Source organism: Nipponia nippon, unplaced genomic scaffold (genome assembly GCF_047370975.1).
Source record: "Nipponia nippon isolate SJK-2023a ecotype South Korea unplaced genomic scaffold, ASM4737097v1 scaffold_7, whole genome shotgun sequence".
Classification (NCBI taxonomy): domain Eukaryota; kingdom Metazoa; phylum Chordata; class Aves; order Pelecaniformes; family Threskiornithidae; genus Nipponia; species Nipponia nippon.
In genome coordinates this window covers 24,350,957-24,369,311 of record NW_028262391.1, presented here as the reverse complement: position 1 = coordinate 24,369,311, position 18,355 = coordinate 24,350,957, and the positions used below count along the sequence as shown (strand labels likewise).

The following is an 18,355-nucleotide window of genomic DNA, read 5'->3' as shown; positions in this document are numbered from 1 at the left end:
GTCCTGGGGCTCAGCAGTGTGACAGCAGGTGGCAGTCCCCGCTCCAGCCCCAGCAGGAGTGGCAGTCTAGAAGACCGGGAGAAGACCTCAGGACCCTCCAGGGCAACAAGTCCCCTCCAAGCAACGTGCACAGCCTGTTGGGTGAGGAAGGTCAATGGGCATTGCCCAGTAAGACAAAGGCACTGGAAAGTAAATCAAAGGAAAAACCCAAAGCCATTCCATCACCAGAGGAACTGCTGCAGGGCCACACGGCAGATGAGCGTTTCACCTTGCTGCAGGGCTATTGCAAGCTCCTCAGTCAACAGGGGGTGGTGCGAGCCATGCCAGTTGGTGACGGAGGAAGCTCAACCTCGGAGAAGTGCACTGAGGAGGGGTGGGGGTGCTTCCTCCACCAGCGTTGCTGCTGTCACAGCCACCTGCAAATGGTCATCGCGTGACCATCGCTGGTCACGTGCCAGGAGCACTGCTAGGAGGGCTCATCGCGCCTGCACACCGCACCTTGTCTGGAGGAACATTCACTATCTCCAAGGACAGCAAGCAAGCAGGTAATTCCTCCTGACTATTTGCTGACCTGGCTATTTGAGCTCTGCAAGGCGCTGCCTTTCCCCAGCCATGATGGGACACCAAAATGGTGGTGGAGAAACTGAGAGAGGGCTGGAGCCTGTGTATTTTCAAAGGCTTATTTTGATACTGGCCACATTAGACATGTTTTGGATGCTTAAGGGCTGTCTCAGCCTTTGCTAGATCTCCCTGTTGTCTGTTATGATCTAAGTTTATATCTTCTGGGCTCATAACTCATGCCTCGTGTCCAAAGCACAGAGCTGCTGCAGGTATCAGCTGTAGCACATTCCCCGACCTCCAAAGAGGTCTCCTGGCATGATTTCTCAGCAGCATGATTTTCAAAGCTAGCCAAGAGCTGTAGATGCACGTAGATGCTGCAGCATTGTCCTATGGTTTGCTCGCTCGGGATGCTTTTGAGCCCTGGGAACCTGCACCCATGGAGCCATGTTCCCCTTGCAGGCAAAATCCAAAGACATCTCAGACCTCCTGGGTCTTTTCTGCCCATGAACAGTTGCACCTGGAATATAATCCTGCATTAACTCCTCCAAAGCAGGAGGGCAAACAGCAATATTGCCCTTAGATCCAGAGTGCTAAAACCACCCGCTAGACCAGATACAGCTCATCTCTGTTTCACATGGCTGCTGATCACATTTCTTGCCATGGCATTGGTGGGGGGTTTTTTGTCTTGGAATTATGGCAGAGTGGTCTAATACTTCTGAGACGAAGTCCAACTTTCACAATCCTTGAAAGGCAGCATGCAGACCCCAGTACTCCGATTCTTGCTGCAGACAACTAAATGCTACCACTGAGTACAGAATTCAATGGCAGCTAAAACTAATGAGAGATATACTAATAATTGCTCTATCACTGATGAGAAGTGATGCAGAGACAGCTCAGGACTGAAGGAGAGGACAGCTGTCCTTTTGTTGCACATCTCCCCAAGCATTTTGAGCTGTGAGGATGCTGGCTGGCTTCTCCTGAGCACCACTATAAGGGAAGGGATGAGAGCTGGGTTTAGACATCACCTTTCCATTATCGGATGGTTGTAACAACTCACATAACTCCTAGCTGCAGGATACCTGCTGCTGCCTGATCTGAGTCTGGCCCAAAACAGACGCCCAAGCATTTTGCCTTGCTGCCCTCCACGAGCAGTCTTCTCCGCATGGGACCTGTGCTTTTCTCTCCTCCACAACGGATCAGGCTCATGTCCTGCTCCCTTCCCGCTCGGTACCCTACAACCAGCACTGCTCTGCAGAGTCATCTCCATGGTCTGGTTTTCACTGTTGGTAAAGCCCTAAACTATCTGAATTAATCACCGATTCAGTCAAGAGTCTAACTTCTAAAAGGTTTAATCTGCTTTTGCAGGAACCGTGCCTCTTAATACCCCCAAAATGAACCACAGCAGCTGCAGTATCACAGCCTATGAAAACTTTCCACTTGTCCAGCTGTGTGTTTACATCCCAGTTTTGCTTTTGGGCATTTTGCTGAACGTGTTGGCGCTGTGGGTGTTCTGCTGCAAACTCAGGAAATGGACAGAAACCAGAGTATACATGGTCAACTTGGCTGTGGCTGACTGCTTGCTGCTCTTTACTTTGCCTTTTAAAACTTTATCCCAGTTCCATCAGCTGAAGGTGGGTAAATGGTGCCTGGTTCTGGAAGGTGGCTATTTCATAAACCGCTTAATGAGCATTGGTATCATCACTGTCGTAGCAGCTGATAGGTACCTTGCCATCAAGTACCCTTTGAAAGCCAAGGTGCTGAGGTCACCACTGAAGGCAGCTTTTGCCTCTGGATTTCTTTGGATAGTCATCATCTCTGTGATGTCCCTCATTAAAACACTAGAGAACCGAGGACAAGACGAACTTTGCTTTGAAAAATCTTCCGTTGAGCCCTCAGTGATCACACTGTGTGCTATCATTGCAGGGTTTTTCATGCCCTTGATTATCTTGAGTTATTGCTCCATGCAAGTCATTGCAGAACTCACGAGAAAGAAAAATGAAAACTGTCACAAGGAAAAGTTAATCAGAAAGGCTGTCTACATCGTGTCTGCAAACATGGCTGTGTTCATCATATGCTTTTTACCTCTCTACCTTGGGCACCTCCTTCGCTTTATAATGGACTCCATCAGCTCCAACTGCTCTGCAATACAAAGGGTTAATAATTTTGTTCACCTCGCCTCAGTCCTCGCAAACACAAACTGCTGCCTGGATGCTATTTGTTACTACTTTGTCAGCAAGGAATTTAAGGAAGCATCCCCCAACCTAGCAAAGTCCAAATCTGAAGCCAGTAAAGAAGCTGAAATTCAGCTCCCACATATAACACATTAGTGCAAAACACATGCAGCACACATTTTATACGTGCTATTTTTAAGTTCAACTGGGACTCAATAGCAGGCTTTTACATGTTCTTTTTGTGTGAGTGGGATGGAGGGACTTTCTGCTAATGGGAAGGATTCAGACACATGAAAATTAGCCCTGATTCAGACAACCACAGCAGTCCGGATCCTGATGTAATGATCTAGGTTGCCACTAGTAATTCTCTGCCCTATGCAAATTTGAGTTAAATGATAGCTTTCCCCTGCAAAAACTGTCTTTCATTTTCCCAGAAGACCCAAAACAAGTACAGCCAGCGGTAAAGGCGATTTTTGTCCCACTTCTCCACCTTGGATCAGTTTTTATGGAACTGTAGCTGTGACAAAGAAACAGAGGTTATTCCAAAGATCAAAAAAAGAAAAAAAAAGTCAAGTTGAAACAACTGCAGAAAAAGAAAGGAGGATGCTTTTATAAGTCACAAACGTCTTGTTTTTCAGTTGGTAATAATGCACAATCACAGTAGCAGAGGCAGAATTAGCCTGCTTTAGACAAGTTTACAGCACCATTCATACTACATAACAGCTGATGTTTTGACCATAAATGGTCATCAATTGCAATACAAAGTCAGAAGAAATTGCAATTGCTTCTACTGGGGAAAAAATTTACATCAAAAGCATTTGAGTCAAATGGCATTAAAGCTACTATCCAAAGAGTTGGGGTGGGGCAGTGGGAATAAGGACTCTATTAGGGGTCTACTCAACCTTATAATGTAAAGGACTGTCTAAAGAAAGTGGCAGCGAGATGTTCCAAAGTATCCAATATAAATAAAGTCATGCAACTGGCACAGAACGGAGCCTCTTAATGAGTTAAATGGAAAAAGTGGCGGATTGGGTGGTACAGGATCTGCTCTGCTGCCTGTTCCCAAAAGGGACAGCTCATCTCACTGGCTGTCCAAGCAAGGGGCAGGGGGTATGAGCTGCAACAGAGACTGGGATTTTCAAAGGCAGAACAGTGCATGCCACCCTGTGATGCACTTACCCACAAACAGCTAAGTAGGTAAAACCACTAACCAGCCCCTTTGTGATGATGTTCAGACAGCATCCACGTGCCCCAGGATGGGATGTACCAGGCATATGCCTCCACCCGCATTTCCCGACCCCAGGCTGGGCTTTCATCTGCCTGCACATGCTGGGCCAAACCCTGCTGCCACTACAGCAGCCTTACAGTCCCACTTCCAGCTCGGCCTTTGTATCTCCTCCTACTCAAGGCACATGCCAAAAGGAAGAAACCCCTTAAAGAGAGACCTTGCTGCAGGCAACCATTGAGCAGAGCCCTCCATCCACCTGCCCAGCAAAGTCCATGCCACCTGCATAGGACAGTAGCAAAGCCCTGACAGCTTCTCAAGGGGATGAAAGCTTCTCACCGTGCTTGCCAGAGATTCTGGAAGAAATGGGGAAATCTGCTCTGTCATCAACAAAACATGACAGCAGGATCTGGCCTTCGTTCACTGCACAATGTGGAGAGGGAAGTCAGAGAGGCTCTAGTTGCAAAGACAACCTTTTAAGGACGTTGGTTTCTCCCCTCTTCTACCCCTACATTTTCTTTGAAAAGATCAAAGGAGCAATGAATGGTGCTGTGCATGCAGACATGGATACCTCTTCCCAGCTCAGCCCAAGGTGCAGCACGGCCCTAGCAGTGATTTCACACTACTCAGCCTGACACAGTGGGGCTCACACTTTGCCTTCCTCAGCCCTGTGTGCTGATGGATCTCCTACATTTCTGTAGTAACATATGCACCTTTGTGACTTTAATTTGATGGGCTGCTCCCAAATAAGGCTAAGCATACCTTTAAGATTTCCTCCCCCGTATGGGATTTGTGTGCTGAGAGTGCAGTGATTTGAGAGATTACTTGAATGCCAGTGTGTTTTTTCTACATCTCCAGTCTCACCAACATGGGTGCAAACTCTTCAGAGGTGAAAGCTCTGCACAAACCAAACTGCTATTTTAGATGCACAGGAAAAAAATACTGCTCCAGTAACCACTAATTAAATGGGTGGAGGAGATACAAAGCTACCTACAAACAAAGTATTTCCGAGCAGATTCTGCTAAGCTGTCTCACTCCGAGTAACGCCCCTTCCTTTAGCAGCCATTCGCCCAGAAATACGTACCATGAACGCTTGGCCGAAGACAGCCAAACTTCCTCACCACAGAAACCTCACACCAAAGTCTCTGCATAGCAGTGAGTCCTCAGGTGCTTACTGGGGTTTGGAGAGGGAGGGAGCCTCAGAGGGGCTGTGGAGGAGACAGTCAGTTTGTGCTAGTGCAAGATGGTGCTAGGCAGGGAGTGCAGGGGTGGTCCTTGCTGCCACAGCCAGCCTCTGCAGCAGCTCTGAGCAGGACCAAGGCTACTCCTAATGACTGCCCAGGAGCAGCTGGTTAATGAGGGCAAAGAGGCAGGAAAGCATGTTTCACTCTCAGAAAAGAGGTATAATAAATTATCCCTTTGACATAGGACCAAAATCTCTGTTCTTCACCATCTGAGCAAGGTCTATTCAAGTACAGGGCAGTCAGGGATACAGATGTGCTGGGGCTGAAATATGTGGCACAAGGACCAAGAAAGCCCCGCAGGCTCCCCAGCTAGAAAACTGGACCATGCTGTTCTGTTTACTCACCTTTTTTTTTTTTTTTTTTTTTTCCCCCACCTGGACCTTTTGGGTTGATTTAGTAGAAGGAGTGTCCTCTAAATTCATAACCCATCTGCCCAAGCTCTCCCACACCATACAGAGAAGAGCTAACGGATGAATTAAGCAGTGAGGAGGCAGCAGCAATCTACAGTAGTAGACATTTCTGGTGGGTTCAGCAGCCTCAAGGAGAGAGGGGGGATCTGAGCACTTGCCAACAAGATACTGATTCTTCCACCACCACCTGGAAGGCAGACAGCCCCCACCCCACACACAGACAGACTGTAACTATTAAGGTCAAGCAGGTCTTGCCTGGCTTGCTTTGATCTTGCTGCAAAAACCTAGCTATCTCATCATATCCACCAAGCTTTCAAATATGTACAACTTAACCTTCATAGCATAGGATGAGCTCCGTCTTTCAGATATCCCAGATTTCTCTGGAGCCAAGTCTGGACAACATCAACCTCATGCTTTCCAAGTGATGAGGTACAGGCGTGAGGAGGGCTGGAACCTACACCTCACAGGCTAGCCAAGGCAGGTATTTCCCACCATGCATGACTGTATCCTGCCCTCATCAGGCCACACTGCCCTCCCAGCAGCTGCAGGACACAGATGGGCACAAATGTCTTGCACTGGCATCTCCTACATTGTATTGATTCTAATTCTATGAACTGATGACAGAGCTGGGCACAGCCAGTTTGATACCCTTCACAAGCACTAGATGGACTTGTTATAAAAAATAGTTCACTTGAAAGCACAAGTAGAGCTGCTGCAGCACACTGGAGGTGGCTGCACAGGCAGGACACACACAGAGCATAGGAATACATCCAAACCTCCTTCTAACTTTCATGCTGTTGTTCACAGAGATCTTGTAATGTCTCACACCAGTTTTCTTGCTTGGGGCTTTCCATTTGCTGTTGCTGTCACATTTTAACTGAACCCTGCTGCCAAGTACTGAACCAGGGTAGCTGACAAAAAATGAGAGTTCAGCTGAATGTCAGGTGTGGGAGGAAAGTGTGAAAGCTGTCACCAAAAAACTGTGACATACTTCAAAGATGCTTTCATCAGAGACAGAAAAAGAGGGCACTTCTGGGGAAGTGAAAATGAGGGTGGGTCATTATCATTAGCCTGAGACAGAAGCATTCCTATGTCTCTCAGTTTCTGAACGAAGGCTCAGAAACATCAGCCAGTCACTCCAGTGGGATGAGCTGTCCAGTATGGGCACTGCATGCACCAGCTGGGGACAGAGCCTGACACCATGCGCTCCTCCTCCTCAAAGGTGCTAAAAGGCTGCAGCATCTGCAACCCTGTCCATCAGAAACTCTGGCAGAAGTCTGCCGGCAGCTTTACTAACTTCAAAACTCCTGTTTCACTTCTGTCTGCTAACATTTTTCTACCAAGATGAACACTTCATACATTTGGCTTTTCTGGCCCTTGGCTTTCAAGCCAGGCTCCCTGCTTTGGTTCAGTAAAAATTCAGCACCGATATTTCAAGCATGACTTTTATCAGCCTCAAAATTACAGCCGCAAGTCTGCAGGTCTCTTGCCCTTTGTGGGTGCCACAGCCTGCAGTCATTTTTTTATGCCCTATGTTGCCGTATAAAAATGGTCTCCAGAAACATCATGTTTCCACCAAAAGTGACGTTGCACTGACCAGGGACCAAAGGGCCTCAAGCTGCGCCAGGAGAAGTTTAGGTTGGATAATAGAAAAAACTTCTTCACCAAAAGGGTAGTCAGGCATTGGAACAGGCTGCCCAGGGAAGTGGTTGAGTCTCCATCCCTGGAGGTATTTAAAAGAAGGGTAGACGTGGTGCTCGAGGGCATGGTTTAGGGGTGGACTTGGCAGTGATAGGTTAACAGCTGGACTCGATGATCTTAAGGGTCTTTTCCAACCTTAACGATTCTATGACCAGCTTTTCTCAGTGCCCCAGCAGAGGGACTCTGCATCATGTCTCCACCACAGAAATGTCGCATTTCAGAAGGGTAGGACACCATCATGCACACCCTACGTGGATCACACAGCTCCTCCATGTTGCTGCAGCTATTTCACGACCTGCTTAAGTTAACATGTTTACACTTCTGCCTGTCACAACTATTATTCAATAATTTCTTCTGAGAAGAGCCCTGGATGGTGGAAGGAAGGGGACTGCATAATCTAATCTGGTTTCACAGCAGAGAGGCGGCAATGGACAATTGCTTGACAGCCACTATGGGCAGGGCAGGGCAGCACAGGCAGAAGAAGGTCAGAAGTGACCTTCGGGCAGGAAGGAAGAGATTCTTGTTTAAGCTATAATTTAATGGTAAATTAGATCTTTAGCTGCTCATTTCCTTTCCTTGCCATTATTCTGGTGAATGGAAAAACACAGCTGATGTTCAATACCTTCCTACTCTCCCAGTGGCAACTGAGTAATCATGAAGCCCTTTTTTTTATCACTTCAAGGCTGCTCCCTTTCATGTTCTGGGCACCAACCATATCAGACTTGAGTGGCATTTAACATGTCCTTAGGAGCTGGCTTCCAGACCCTGCTGCCAGGCAGCTCCCAGTCACCCACTGTGCCACCCTGCGCCCAGGGTCCGGGGCGGGGGGACAGAGTGAGCTCTGTGCCTGGGAGGAGTAGACCCGCCAGCCATGACCCTTCACCATCACTGGGATCTTTGCTCTCTGCCACTGCAGTTACATGTTTTCATCTCAAGTGACACAGCTATATTCACAGCCTTTTAGCAATTTTAGAGAGGGGATAGGTTTTGGCTTCTGTTTTGTTTTTAAAGAAACAGAATTTTGAAAAATTTCAAAGGTGCAATAAACTGTGCAATGATAAAAGACATATCTGACTTTAATAACATACCTGGAATTTTTCTCTTTTACCAGCTGGCTGGACCCAAGTGGTGGATTTTGTCCCTTTGGGAACAGCAGGTGATATTTTCAGTAGGCAGAGAGCAGCAAGGGGGGATCTCACCTCCTGCCTCCTGGAGGGATGGTGGTCTGCAGCGGTCCCAGCTCTGGAAGAAGGGACAGGGGAGCTCAAATACAGCAGCACTGCTCTAGGTATGCATGTTTGGGGTTATTTTGTTTTTTAAGATTCTTCTGTTCTCACCTTTCACATCAGGGATGTCAGAGCTATTTCAGTCCCAGCAGGGAGGTCTCAGCAGAGGCAGATGCTTGACCAACTTTCAGGCTAGGTAAAGCACAACCTAGGAAATGGAGGCCCTGCCAAAAAGTTCCTGTGGAGGCAATGCACTCCCCTGCATCCAGGTCCCCACCTCCTGCTGGGCTGGCCAGAGCAGGGCCACCCCAGCACCCGCCTCCCTGGACACCCGCTGCCTTCCCCCAGCAAAAGGGGAGTGGATCCCACCACCTGCCTGCCTGGGACAGGGATCCTAACCAAGCAGTGTCCCCCACTGGTTTTCAAAAGAATAAAATAAAATTTAAAAAAAAAGAGAAAAGGCCTCCCATGAAGATGAGAGCACAGCAGAAAAAGCACTCTGTTTTAAAAAGGGGTTTCCCAGATTTTGCGTTTAAAGGTACACCCCAGGTTCAGACTGTGCTGATAGTGACAATTTATCTACACAGTCATTGTGAGGCAGATATGAGTTGACAATACTGAAACCAGTTATGAAATCCAGCATATTTCTATTTTTTTATTAATTCACATTGGCTTTATTTTTTGCCAGTAAACCCCAGGCTGATTTATTTCCACTGGTGTGTTTCAACACTTTCCTCTTCCTCATAAACACACAAAACTCTCGCATCTTACTCTAGCTTCCCTTGAAACATTTCCCTATTTAACTTCTTAAAATTTTTATATTTTTGGTAAAAATGACTGAAGAAGGAATTGCTCTTCTGCTTTCAGAGGCTGCGTAAGCCAGATGCTAAAGAGCATGTGTCACTTTTGTGCTTGGCCAAGTTTCTTCAATTTCCAGCTGCACAAAGGCACAGCATGTCAGCCGGCATATAAACAAGAGAGAAATCACAAGAGCTACTTTTCGTGCACTTAAAACCTCCTCCACAGTGCTGGCGAATGCCCTGATGGCGTGAAGATTTCTGCTGGTGTCAGAGGAGCAATGGGGACATGCAGCTTCCTGGCGCAGTGCACAAAACTGCAACAAAACAGCCCTTCTTTACTCCATCGCTTTTGGCACTGATGGTGCCGGTTTGCAAGTCCTGTCCCCTGCACAGGGACTGGCCTGTTCTCTCCCCCTGCACAGTTTGTACCCGAACCTGCACTGGAGGCATCCCATGAACCTCTCCTCCATGGAGGGATGCACAGGGGAGCTTTAGGAGTCTTTCAGGCCCAACTGTAATGCAAGAAATGCCCTCCCTTGGCTCCAGAAGGTGTGCATATACCTCCCCTTCCTCTTCCAGACTCTGGCATGGGAATCCCCCACCCCAGTGCTACTCCCCATGCCCAGCCTGCCCCAGGATCCTGCTGCAACTGGAAACTGCCTTTATGCCTTATATTGCTGTGATGGAGGAGAGAAATGGGGGTACAATACCCACATGAAAATCTAGCTTTAGAAATTGCTGTATTAGCAATTACCCTTTCCAGAGAGTGAACTGCGCTGCACAGCTCTACTTTCTTTTTACCTCTCGGAGGCTTTCCTTCCTCAGGGGGCTCCGTCCTCAGCAAAACCCAGTGCTCGGCAGGATCACCCGAGGTCTCTGACTGTCCAACATCACTGCAATATGCCACAAGCTGGGCTGGCCTGCCTGCAGATGGCCACGCAGGATCCAGCTGCTCAGGAAAACCACCTGGCCTCCCCTGCCATCCCTGCAAGAGCTGCAGAAACCACGGATTTCCCTTCCCTTGGGAAAGGCTGGACATGACTGAGGTGAGGCAATGAAAGAGGACAGGCTACCACAGATGGAGGAGGTGGTGAAGGTCCCATGCCTGCAGGGCAAGCTTTTTCCAGAAGCCCCATGATATCCCCAACCCAGCTTGAGGGTACCCAGCACAGTTCTCAGTGAGGAAGCACACACACCACAAGAATTTCCATAAATGCAAGGAAAAGAGGGAGAGAAAAAACAATAGAAAAAACCAAAAAAACAATAGAAGAAAACAAAAAAACAAAACCCAAAACAACACACAAAATGAAAAAATCCCAACAGCAAGCAAACAAACCAATCAACCAGCCATAGAAAAGGTGACTTACATGTGACAAATTCTTGGGTGTGCAGAGATGTGGTCACCAAACAGGGAGGAAAGAGGTGTGTCTTAGAAAACATGCCACTATTTCTATCAGCCATTTGGACTCATCCTTTCAGGTCTTGGGGATTTTTTTTTTTTCCCTTTTTTTGTCATCTTCTCCTGTAAATGACCCCAGAAGCAGCTCAGCCTTTCCAGCAGTCATAGGGGCTCATTCTCGTGGCCAGAGTTGGTTGCTGCCACTCTGTTATCCTGACCAGTGCTGAGCATCCAGCCCCAGCATGGGCCATTCATCCTTGCCCAGCACGTTTTTTGTGTGTTATCAACTACAGCAAAAATTACCTGATAGAAAGCAAAAAAAAACCAACCCCAAACACCACCCTAAAAACAAGCAAGCAAACAAATAAAAACAACCCCTTTCCTCAAGAAGCACCGAACTCTTATCTGTCTCTTTGGCATTGTTTTATTCACATTCCTTTTCCTTTCCTTTTTTAAGAAAAACCGTTCCTAATCTAAAGCCAAGATGCAATGGTCAGAAATTTATTACAAAAAGGACCACTAAAGCCAGGGATCTTTCCGTAAGTCCTGGCTGCCCAGCGTACCTACCACCCCAGCTGTCAAACACATATTGGAGGTGTGAGCATGCTGACAGCCTGCATCATCACAATGAATTTACACCAGGGCAGAAGTTGAAACCACAGCGTGAGGACTTTTTTTTTTTACTGTGAACTTCCAAAGAGCTGAGCTGTGCAAGCCCATTCCTTTCTGCAGCACCTTTTGCTGACCAACCACTAGGTGCTGCACTGATGCTGTAGATTGTGGCACTGCTGTGAGGCAGGGGCATAATGAAGGATAAGCAGCAGGCTTGGCAAACAGCAATATTTTGGGGGAAATGCATGCAAGTTAAAAACATACACTTTCTCTTATCAGCAAGGTGAATTCACAGATAAGAGCAGTAGGTGCCAGAGCTTTTCCTCAGGCCTGTGTTGTTAAACATGTTAAGGCCCTCTTGTTGTTAAACGTGTTTATAAACATGAAAATTCAGTGCTTTTCTATAAAAGCAGTATTTACTGCTAATTCTGGTGCAACCTCACCCACCTTTCCAGTGACAGAAAGGCCAGTCTAACCCCTCCCCAACAGGTGCCAATGCAGGGCCAATGTGGTTTTGCAAGACCATTAGTCACCCTTGACTCAAGCAGGCACTGGGAAAGCTGGGACCGGGAAATCAGGCTGTCTTTGTGCTCGGTGAAGGCCCTTCACTGCCACAGCTTAACAAAACAGCCCATGGCTGAAGAGAAGAAAGACAGCCAAGAGAGGAAGGAGAGTGGCTAATAGACTGCAACCAGCAATCTTCTTCCCCAAATGGAGCAATGATTATTCAAGGTCTGCTCCTCCAACCCATCCGCGCAGCAGTGACAAGCCCAGCAGGAGAAAGTCCCTAGTGCCAAGGGACAGGTCCCCCGCCCCGCGCCAGCATCCCTCACTGAGCCATTTCATTACCAAGCTCCATAGACAACTTGGCGCCAACCTGCAAAATGCAGGAGGAACCATCTTTCACCTTCCTCATCTGACCTTTTGCTTCGTCACTTTGTGCCAGAGTAGCCTGTCTCTGATCAACAGAGCCTACAACATTAAATGATTTCTAGCAGATCTAACTCAATAAACGACCCATACAAGAACAACAAACCCTAGATGTCAGTAACTTAGGGAAGGTCAATCAACCAGAAAGCCGTCACAAAAAAATGAAGGAAGAAGAAAACATTTGAAGATTCATTTTAAGAAAACAGCTAAAGAAAAAACTCTCCATGAGTCATCCTCTATCATTTCTAAATTCTGATTTGAGAAAAAACATTGTGAACACAACCCTCAGTCTCCAGTTGAAAAGTAAATAATGCATCAGTCAGCGTAGAGAGAAAATACTCCCTTTTTCTGCTTTCTTCCTTGTGCTGGTGACAAAAAGTAGCAGTGTAACATAAAGGATGTAAGGGGAACAGAAAGCAAGTAAGCACCTAGGAGAGACACAGTGATGGAGAAGTGGCAGCGGTTGTGGCATGCGGGAGGGGAAAAGAAAAACTTCTGCATAAATTTAGTTCCTGATGCATGTAGAACTAGAGAAATTAGGAATTCCCCAAGACTAATATTTCTGAACAGAGAGCATGGGAAGTTTACTATAATCTTTTTTTTGTATAAACTGCTTTATTTTCTTGAACTTTGATTCTAAGATGTTCTGCATGAACCAGAAGGTTTAGTAAATATTCTCTAGATGAGACTTCCAGACTCAAAGTAGGCGTTTGTTTTTTTTTCTTTTTGCAATACAGTGATTAATCTCTGTGCTAAGCTGCCTCTTCAAGTGTCTGAAGGAGTTATGCTCCCACATTTTGCTCTGGGTCTTTCGAAAACAACTGTTTTCAGTCACTGGCAGCCAGAGCTTCTTCCTTTGGCTCAAATTTAACTCTCCTGCACAGTATTAGCGATTTCTGTGAGTCTCTGGCCTGCCCTGTCAGTACCGAGGTCTTGTCTGTAGGCAGCCATAGAAAAAGTGCAAGTGCATGAACTCAGCGCCTCTCCCATGCACCATAAGGAAGAGTCTCTCACATGGAAATCAGCCTCTCACAGTACAGGTCACCTCCCCACGAGGTTTTTTCCAGTTGTAGTCAGGCTGGTAGGAAGCAGAAATCCATGCTGTCCCAGTCCTTGCTGCAGCTGCAATGCTATCTACAGCATCTGAGCCCAGAGAAGGCTGGATTTGCAGGGCCCTGGCACTACACCGCAAAACTGGAAGACCACCCTTGTGGCAAGCTGGAAGCCCACGAGATACTTTCCCTGTAGTTTAGGAACCTCCTAAACCAGAGATTGCTTCTTTATGTAAAACGGCCCATCAAGGGCTTTTCTGCCTTCCATGAGCACACAGAATCATTCTTTATTCCTGTAAAATTATTTTTAAAATTAAAAATCTAACCACAGCATTGACATCTAGCTTTCACAGTGTAGTCAGCATGTCCCAGTACCTGCCAGAGCTTGGTGCAGCATCTGTGACGGATGCACTCAATGCCTTGACCAGACTGGTGTGGTTTGGTGCAGGGTCCAGAAAAGGTAAAGGCCTGAGCCATAACCAGGCCATGAACTCCTCTAGTTTCAATCTGTTCCCTGAAAACCCACAAAGGAGCAGAGTGACACAGTGAGCATCGATGCATATGAGCCTGGAACATCGATCATGCAATTGACACTTGAATAGTGGGTGGCTTTTCCAAGACTCATTTATGAAGGAACAAAGAAAGCTGTGGGTACAAGAAGTCTCCTGCATACCTTTTCTACAGCATTTATTTTGACTACAAGCCAACCACTTTATCCTATAAATATGACAGCCTAAGTTAGCCTTCTCTGAGTTCTCCCTGCTAGGCAGCACGGCTGCATGGTGGTGTCCCTTGAGCTGGGACACCTCTCAAGGTTGATCCTCGAGGCAGAGATCTTTTACCAATAACAGATCTTTGGTAAGTAACTGATATCGCGCATAACCTTGTAGTATGGTAACTTTGATTTTGTCTTGGTAACTTTAATTGCATGCTGATTTGATGCTAATGAAACATTACATAAACTTTGCATGTACAATCCTTTAGACATAAACCATTGACCAAGTCTGAGACTAAGATTGGACCTAGAGGCACCTAAGCTCCATCAGGAGTTTAGAAAGCAAGAGGGTCTGCTCTGAACCTCGTGACTCAATGGGAGGGTCTTCCTTTCTCTTTGCATCTCCGGTCTCTGTGAATCATTCTAACTCGAGTGTAACTCGATTTTCCTTTGTATGATTCTTCCATGCAGTAATTAATAGAGTGAACCTTGCCATCGAACTTTGTTAAGTTGCACTTTTACAACAGCATATTAAACCTACTTTTGCTAATACCTTTGCTGGTGATTCCTTAAGCGTTCTAAATCACTCATTCACAACAGCATTGCACCAGGCAGACCAAAAGAAGCCAACTGCAGCCAGTGCCCACCAGGTAGATCCTGAGCTGGATACTGTTCTGAATGGAAAACATCTGCACCCACCTAAAGCTGCCAAAGCTAAAGATTGCTCTGAAACTCCAAAAGGCCCAAGTTACGCTGTTATACTACAGGGCTGCACAGAAAGTGTCAAATCACTAGAGGGAAAGCTGACCTCCATCTGCAACAGTCTCCAGTGAACCTGGGAAAGGAAGGGCAGAAGGTCGCCCTGGAAAGCAGGAAAAGGTGGTTTGGGCCAGACTTCTGCTGGGCTGCCCAAGGAACAGTTCCTGGGAACTTACACCTTTGCTCAGATGCCTACAAAGACATTTAAAAACACTCATGCAGCAGTATGTCTAACACATCTGGAAGAGAAAAATCACTTGAAAACTTATTTCCTAAATGCTTTTCCTCATCTATTCAGTGACAAGTGGTGTCCCTCAGGGGTCCGTACTGGGGCCAGTGCTGTTTAATATCTTCATCAATGACATAGATGGTGGGATCAAGTGCACCCTCAGCAAGTTTGCAGATGGCACCAAGCTGAGCGGTGCAGTTGACACGCCTGAGGGACGAGATACCATCCAGAGGGACCTGGAAAGGCTTGAGAAGTGGGCATGTGTGAACCTTATGAGGTTCAACAAGGACAAGTGCAGGGTCCTGCACCTGGGTCGGGGCAATCCCTGGTATCAGTACAGGCTGGGGGATGAAGGGATTGAAAGCAGCCCTGAGGAGAAGGACTTGGGGGTACAGGTAGATGAAAAGCTGGACATGAGCTGGCAACGTGCTCTTGCAGCCCAGAAAGCTAACCGTATCCTGGGCTGCATCAAAAGAAGCATGGCCAGCAGGTCGAGGGAGGTGATTCTGCCCCTCTACTCTGCTCTGGTGAGACCCCACCTGCAGTACTGCGTCCAGCTCTGGGGTCCTCAGCATAGGAAGGACACGGACCTGTTGGAGAGGGTCCAGAGGAGGGCCACAAAAATGATCAGAGGGATGGAGCACCTCTGCTATGAGGAAAGGCTGAAAGAGCTGGGGTTGTTCAGCCTGGAGAAGAGAAGGCTGCGAGGACACCTTATTGCAGCCTTTCAACACTTAAAGGGGGGCCTACAAGAAAGATGGGATAGTCTTTTTAGCAAGGTCTGCTAGGACAGGACAAGGGGTCATGGTTTTAAACTAAACCAAAGTAGATTTAGACTAAACACAAGGAAAAAATTTTTTACAATGAGGGTGGTGAAACACTGGAACGGGTTGCCTAGAGAGGTGGTAGATAGCCCATCCTTGGAAACATAAAGGACAGGCTGGATGGGGCTCTGAGCGACCTGATCTAGTTGAAGATGTCCCTGATAATTGCAGGGGGGCTGGACTGGATGACCTTTAAAGGTCCCTTCCATCCCAAAACATTCTATGATTCTATGATCCTCCTTTAGCCAGTTTCTTCCCTCCCACAGGTGTTTATGCAAGTAGCCTGGGAGACCTCAACTCACCTCAATGCCAAGCAAACGGGTTTCGGGTGAAGAAGGAAACCCAATCTGTGTGTTAAATGAAAGGGAGGGGGAAAAGAAACATGGGTGTGAGGCAAACCATTCATTATTATCAGTTTTGACACTTTTGAAAGGCATTCAGCTCCTCTGAAATGCTTTTGTACTCATGCTCTCACTCTGCTCACTTCCATGGGTGACAGGATGGGAAGCAGGGACTAACCTTAACCAAGAAATGTCATTTTCCAGTGGAATTCCCATTGTGCTTCAGAGGGCTAATCTAAAGAAAGAACAATGCTCACAGACATGCTTCCACCCCTGGTGATAAGAGAAGGTGCTAAATCCCCAGCTCCCCATCCCTCTCTGGGGATGGTCACTCACTGCAGGGGCAGCCCTCCTCCTGTGGCATTCTGGCTCATGGGGCAATTCTCCTTTTGGAGACAGCCTCCTGGAAGGACACAGCCATTTCATAAGGGCAACATCTCTCCCATATGCTATCATTGCAACCGGCCACACACTTCCCCCTTTGTTGGGGGAAGAGAGAGAAACTGATATGTTTTCCTTCTGAAAAAGCTTTGGTCTGTGATGAAAGACATCCTGCACATAGAAAAAGAAACACTGAAGTAGTTTTGGGAAGGCCTGGCACATTGCTGTACCTCAAGAAAAGCCTCACAAAAATGGTACTTTCCTGATATTGTCAGTCATATGGGCTGTGTATGCTATTAGAGGTATCAGGGATGTTGGAGTTATTGGAGATAAAGACTTTGAAGGTAGTATTTTAACCTGGCTTCTCTCCTCAGCTGAAACCACTTCAGCAAGCTGAAGTGATGCATGTGGCCCTCAGCTAGCACCTGCACCACCAGCAGCTCGGGCCAGAGGCAACAACACTGAATGCACTGAATTGCAAAAGCACATGGATACAGGGTGTTTTGTGGCAAGCAACTTCACAGGATGAACCACTCAAGTCAGTCAGGTGGTATCACGTCCTTTGTATGTGCCTAAAGTGATATTGATAGGGTTAACACCTGACAATACACATCACACCTGCTTCCATCTCATACTCCATACATTGTTTAAAAAAAATAAGTAAATAAAAAGAAGTCATCTTTCTTGGCTTCACAAGTTAACAAGGGAAACACTGACAGTGAGGTTTCCAAGCCTACTGAGATGCTGGCTTGATTTCTGACACCCAAGACCGCAGATGCTCACCTTAGCAAAGTGGCAACTCATGAGCCAAGACACGCATTTGACACCACGTGTAGGAACGCAGCCCCAGACAGACAGACGTCCTCCCCCGCCTGGTCCTGCCCACAGCCAGACACCCGTGGTCCCTGCCCACGGCAGAGCCTGGCCCCAGAGCACACAGTAGCCTGCATTTGCCCGTAACCTAATGCAGCACAGCTCTCGGTTGAAAACTTTCAGTTAAGTTATTAAAGTGCCTTTTCCCCAGCGTTGCATCTCCAGCCTAGATGCTTAGGCAGCTCTCAGCGCTGTAAACCAGTGACCCCTGCTGACAGCAGCCTTGAGCCGTCATCAGCCCTCCGCACGCTGCCCTCACCAACACAGCCTCTGCTTCTGCACCTTTCTCTTCCCAAACACTCACCCCAGCTCTAAGCCTGGCTCTCCCACACGTTTGCCCAGGAGCTCTTGTGCCTACGACACTCCCTCGTGTGGTCTAGACCTGAGGGTATAGTGAAGATGCTGCTCAAATGCTAGAAACACTAGATGGAGGGGCAACACTTAAAAGTAATGCTCTGACCACCATTAATTTATTTGCAATACAAGCAGCACACTGGGGCAAGCTCTCATCATTAAATTTCAGTACAACAGAGAAGAATCTCACAGTGATTCTCCTAAACAGTAAAAATAAGGCATTTCTTTTACTGTTAAGCAGGTACCTTGTTTGTATCTATTTACTAGATCTTTTTCCATGTTAGATAAAATAAACTGTGAACAACCAGGAGAAGAGTGACCTAGGCAACAATTAGTAGTAAGCCCCAGGTTTGTCATGTATATTAACTGCAGGTGGATGGTATTTCTACCCTTTTCTGTTACAGTACTAGTGATTTTGGCAGCAGGATAACGTATTTAGAAATATTGAGACATTGTTTAGTCTAATGATACAAAATGATATACAAATTATGTACCTTCTTTTGCCAGACAAAGCTCTGTGCAATGGATATTACCTTTTGCGATATCAG

The 18,355-nt window shown here is 47.0% G+C and overlaps 1 protein-coding gene across 2 annotated transcripts; it reads left to right on the top strand.

Annotated features, from left to right (window-relative positions):
• The first annotated feature begins 338 nt into the window (after nt 1-338).
• Nucleotides 339-10,342, top strand: LOC104008594 (G protein-coupled receptor 35). Of its 2 annotated transcripts, XR_015700784.1 has the most exons (3): nt 339-545; nt 8,424-8,600; nt 9,406-10,342. XR_015700784.1 is itself a non-coding variant. In XM_087740725.1 (2 exons), the coding sequence occupies exon 2, from the start codon at nt 1,953-1,955 to the stop codon at nt 2,886-2,888; it is 936 nt and encodes a 311-aa protein (XP_087596851.1). In that variant the 5' UTR covers nt 339-545; nt 1,927-1,952; the 3' UTR covers nt 2,889-3,640. The 2 variants fall into 2 exon arrangements, 1 of the variants encoding a protein (XP_087596851.1); XM_087740725.1 differs by lacking the exons at nt 8,424-8,600; nt 9,406-10,342 and adding an exon at nt 1,927-3,640.
• The last annotated feature ends 8,013 nt before the right edge of the window (nt 10,343-18,355 follow it).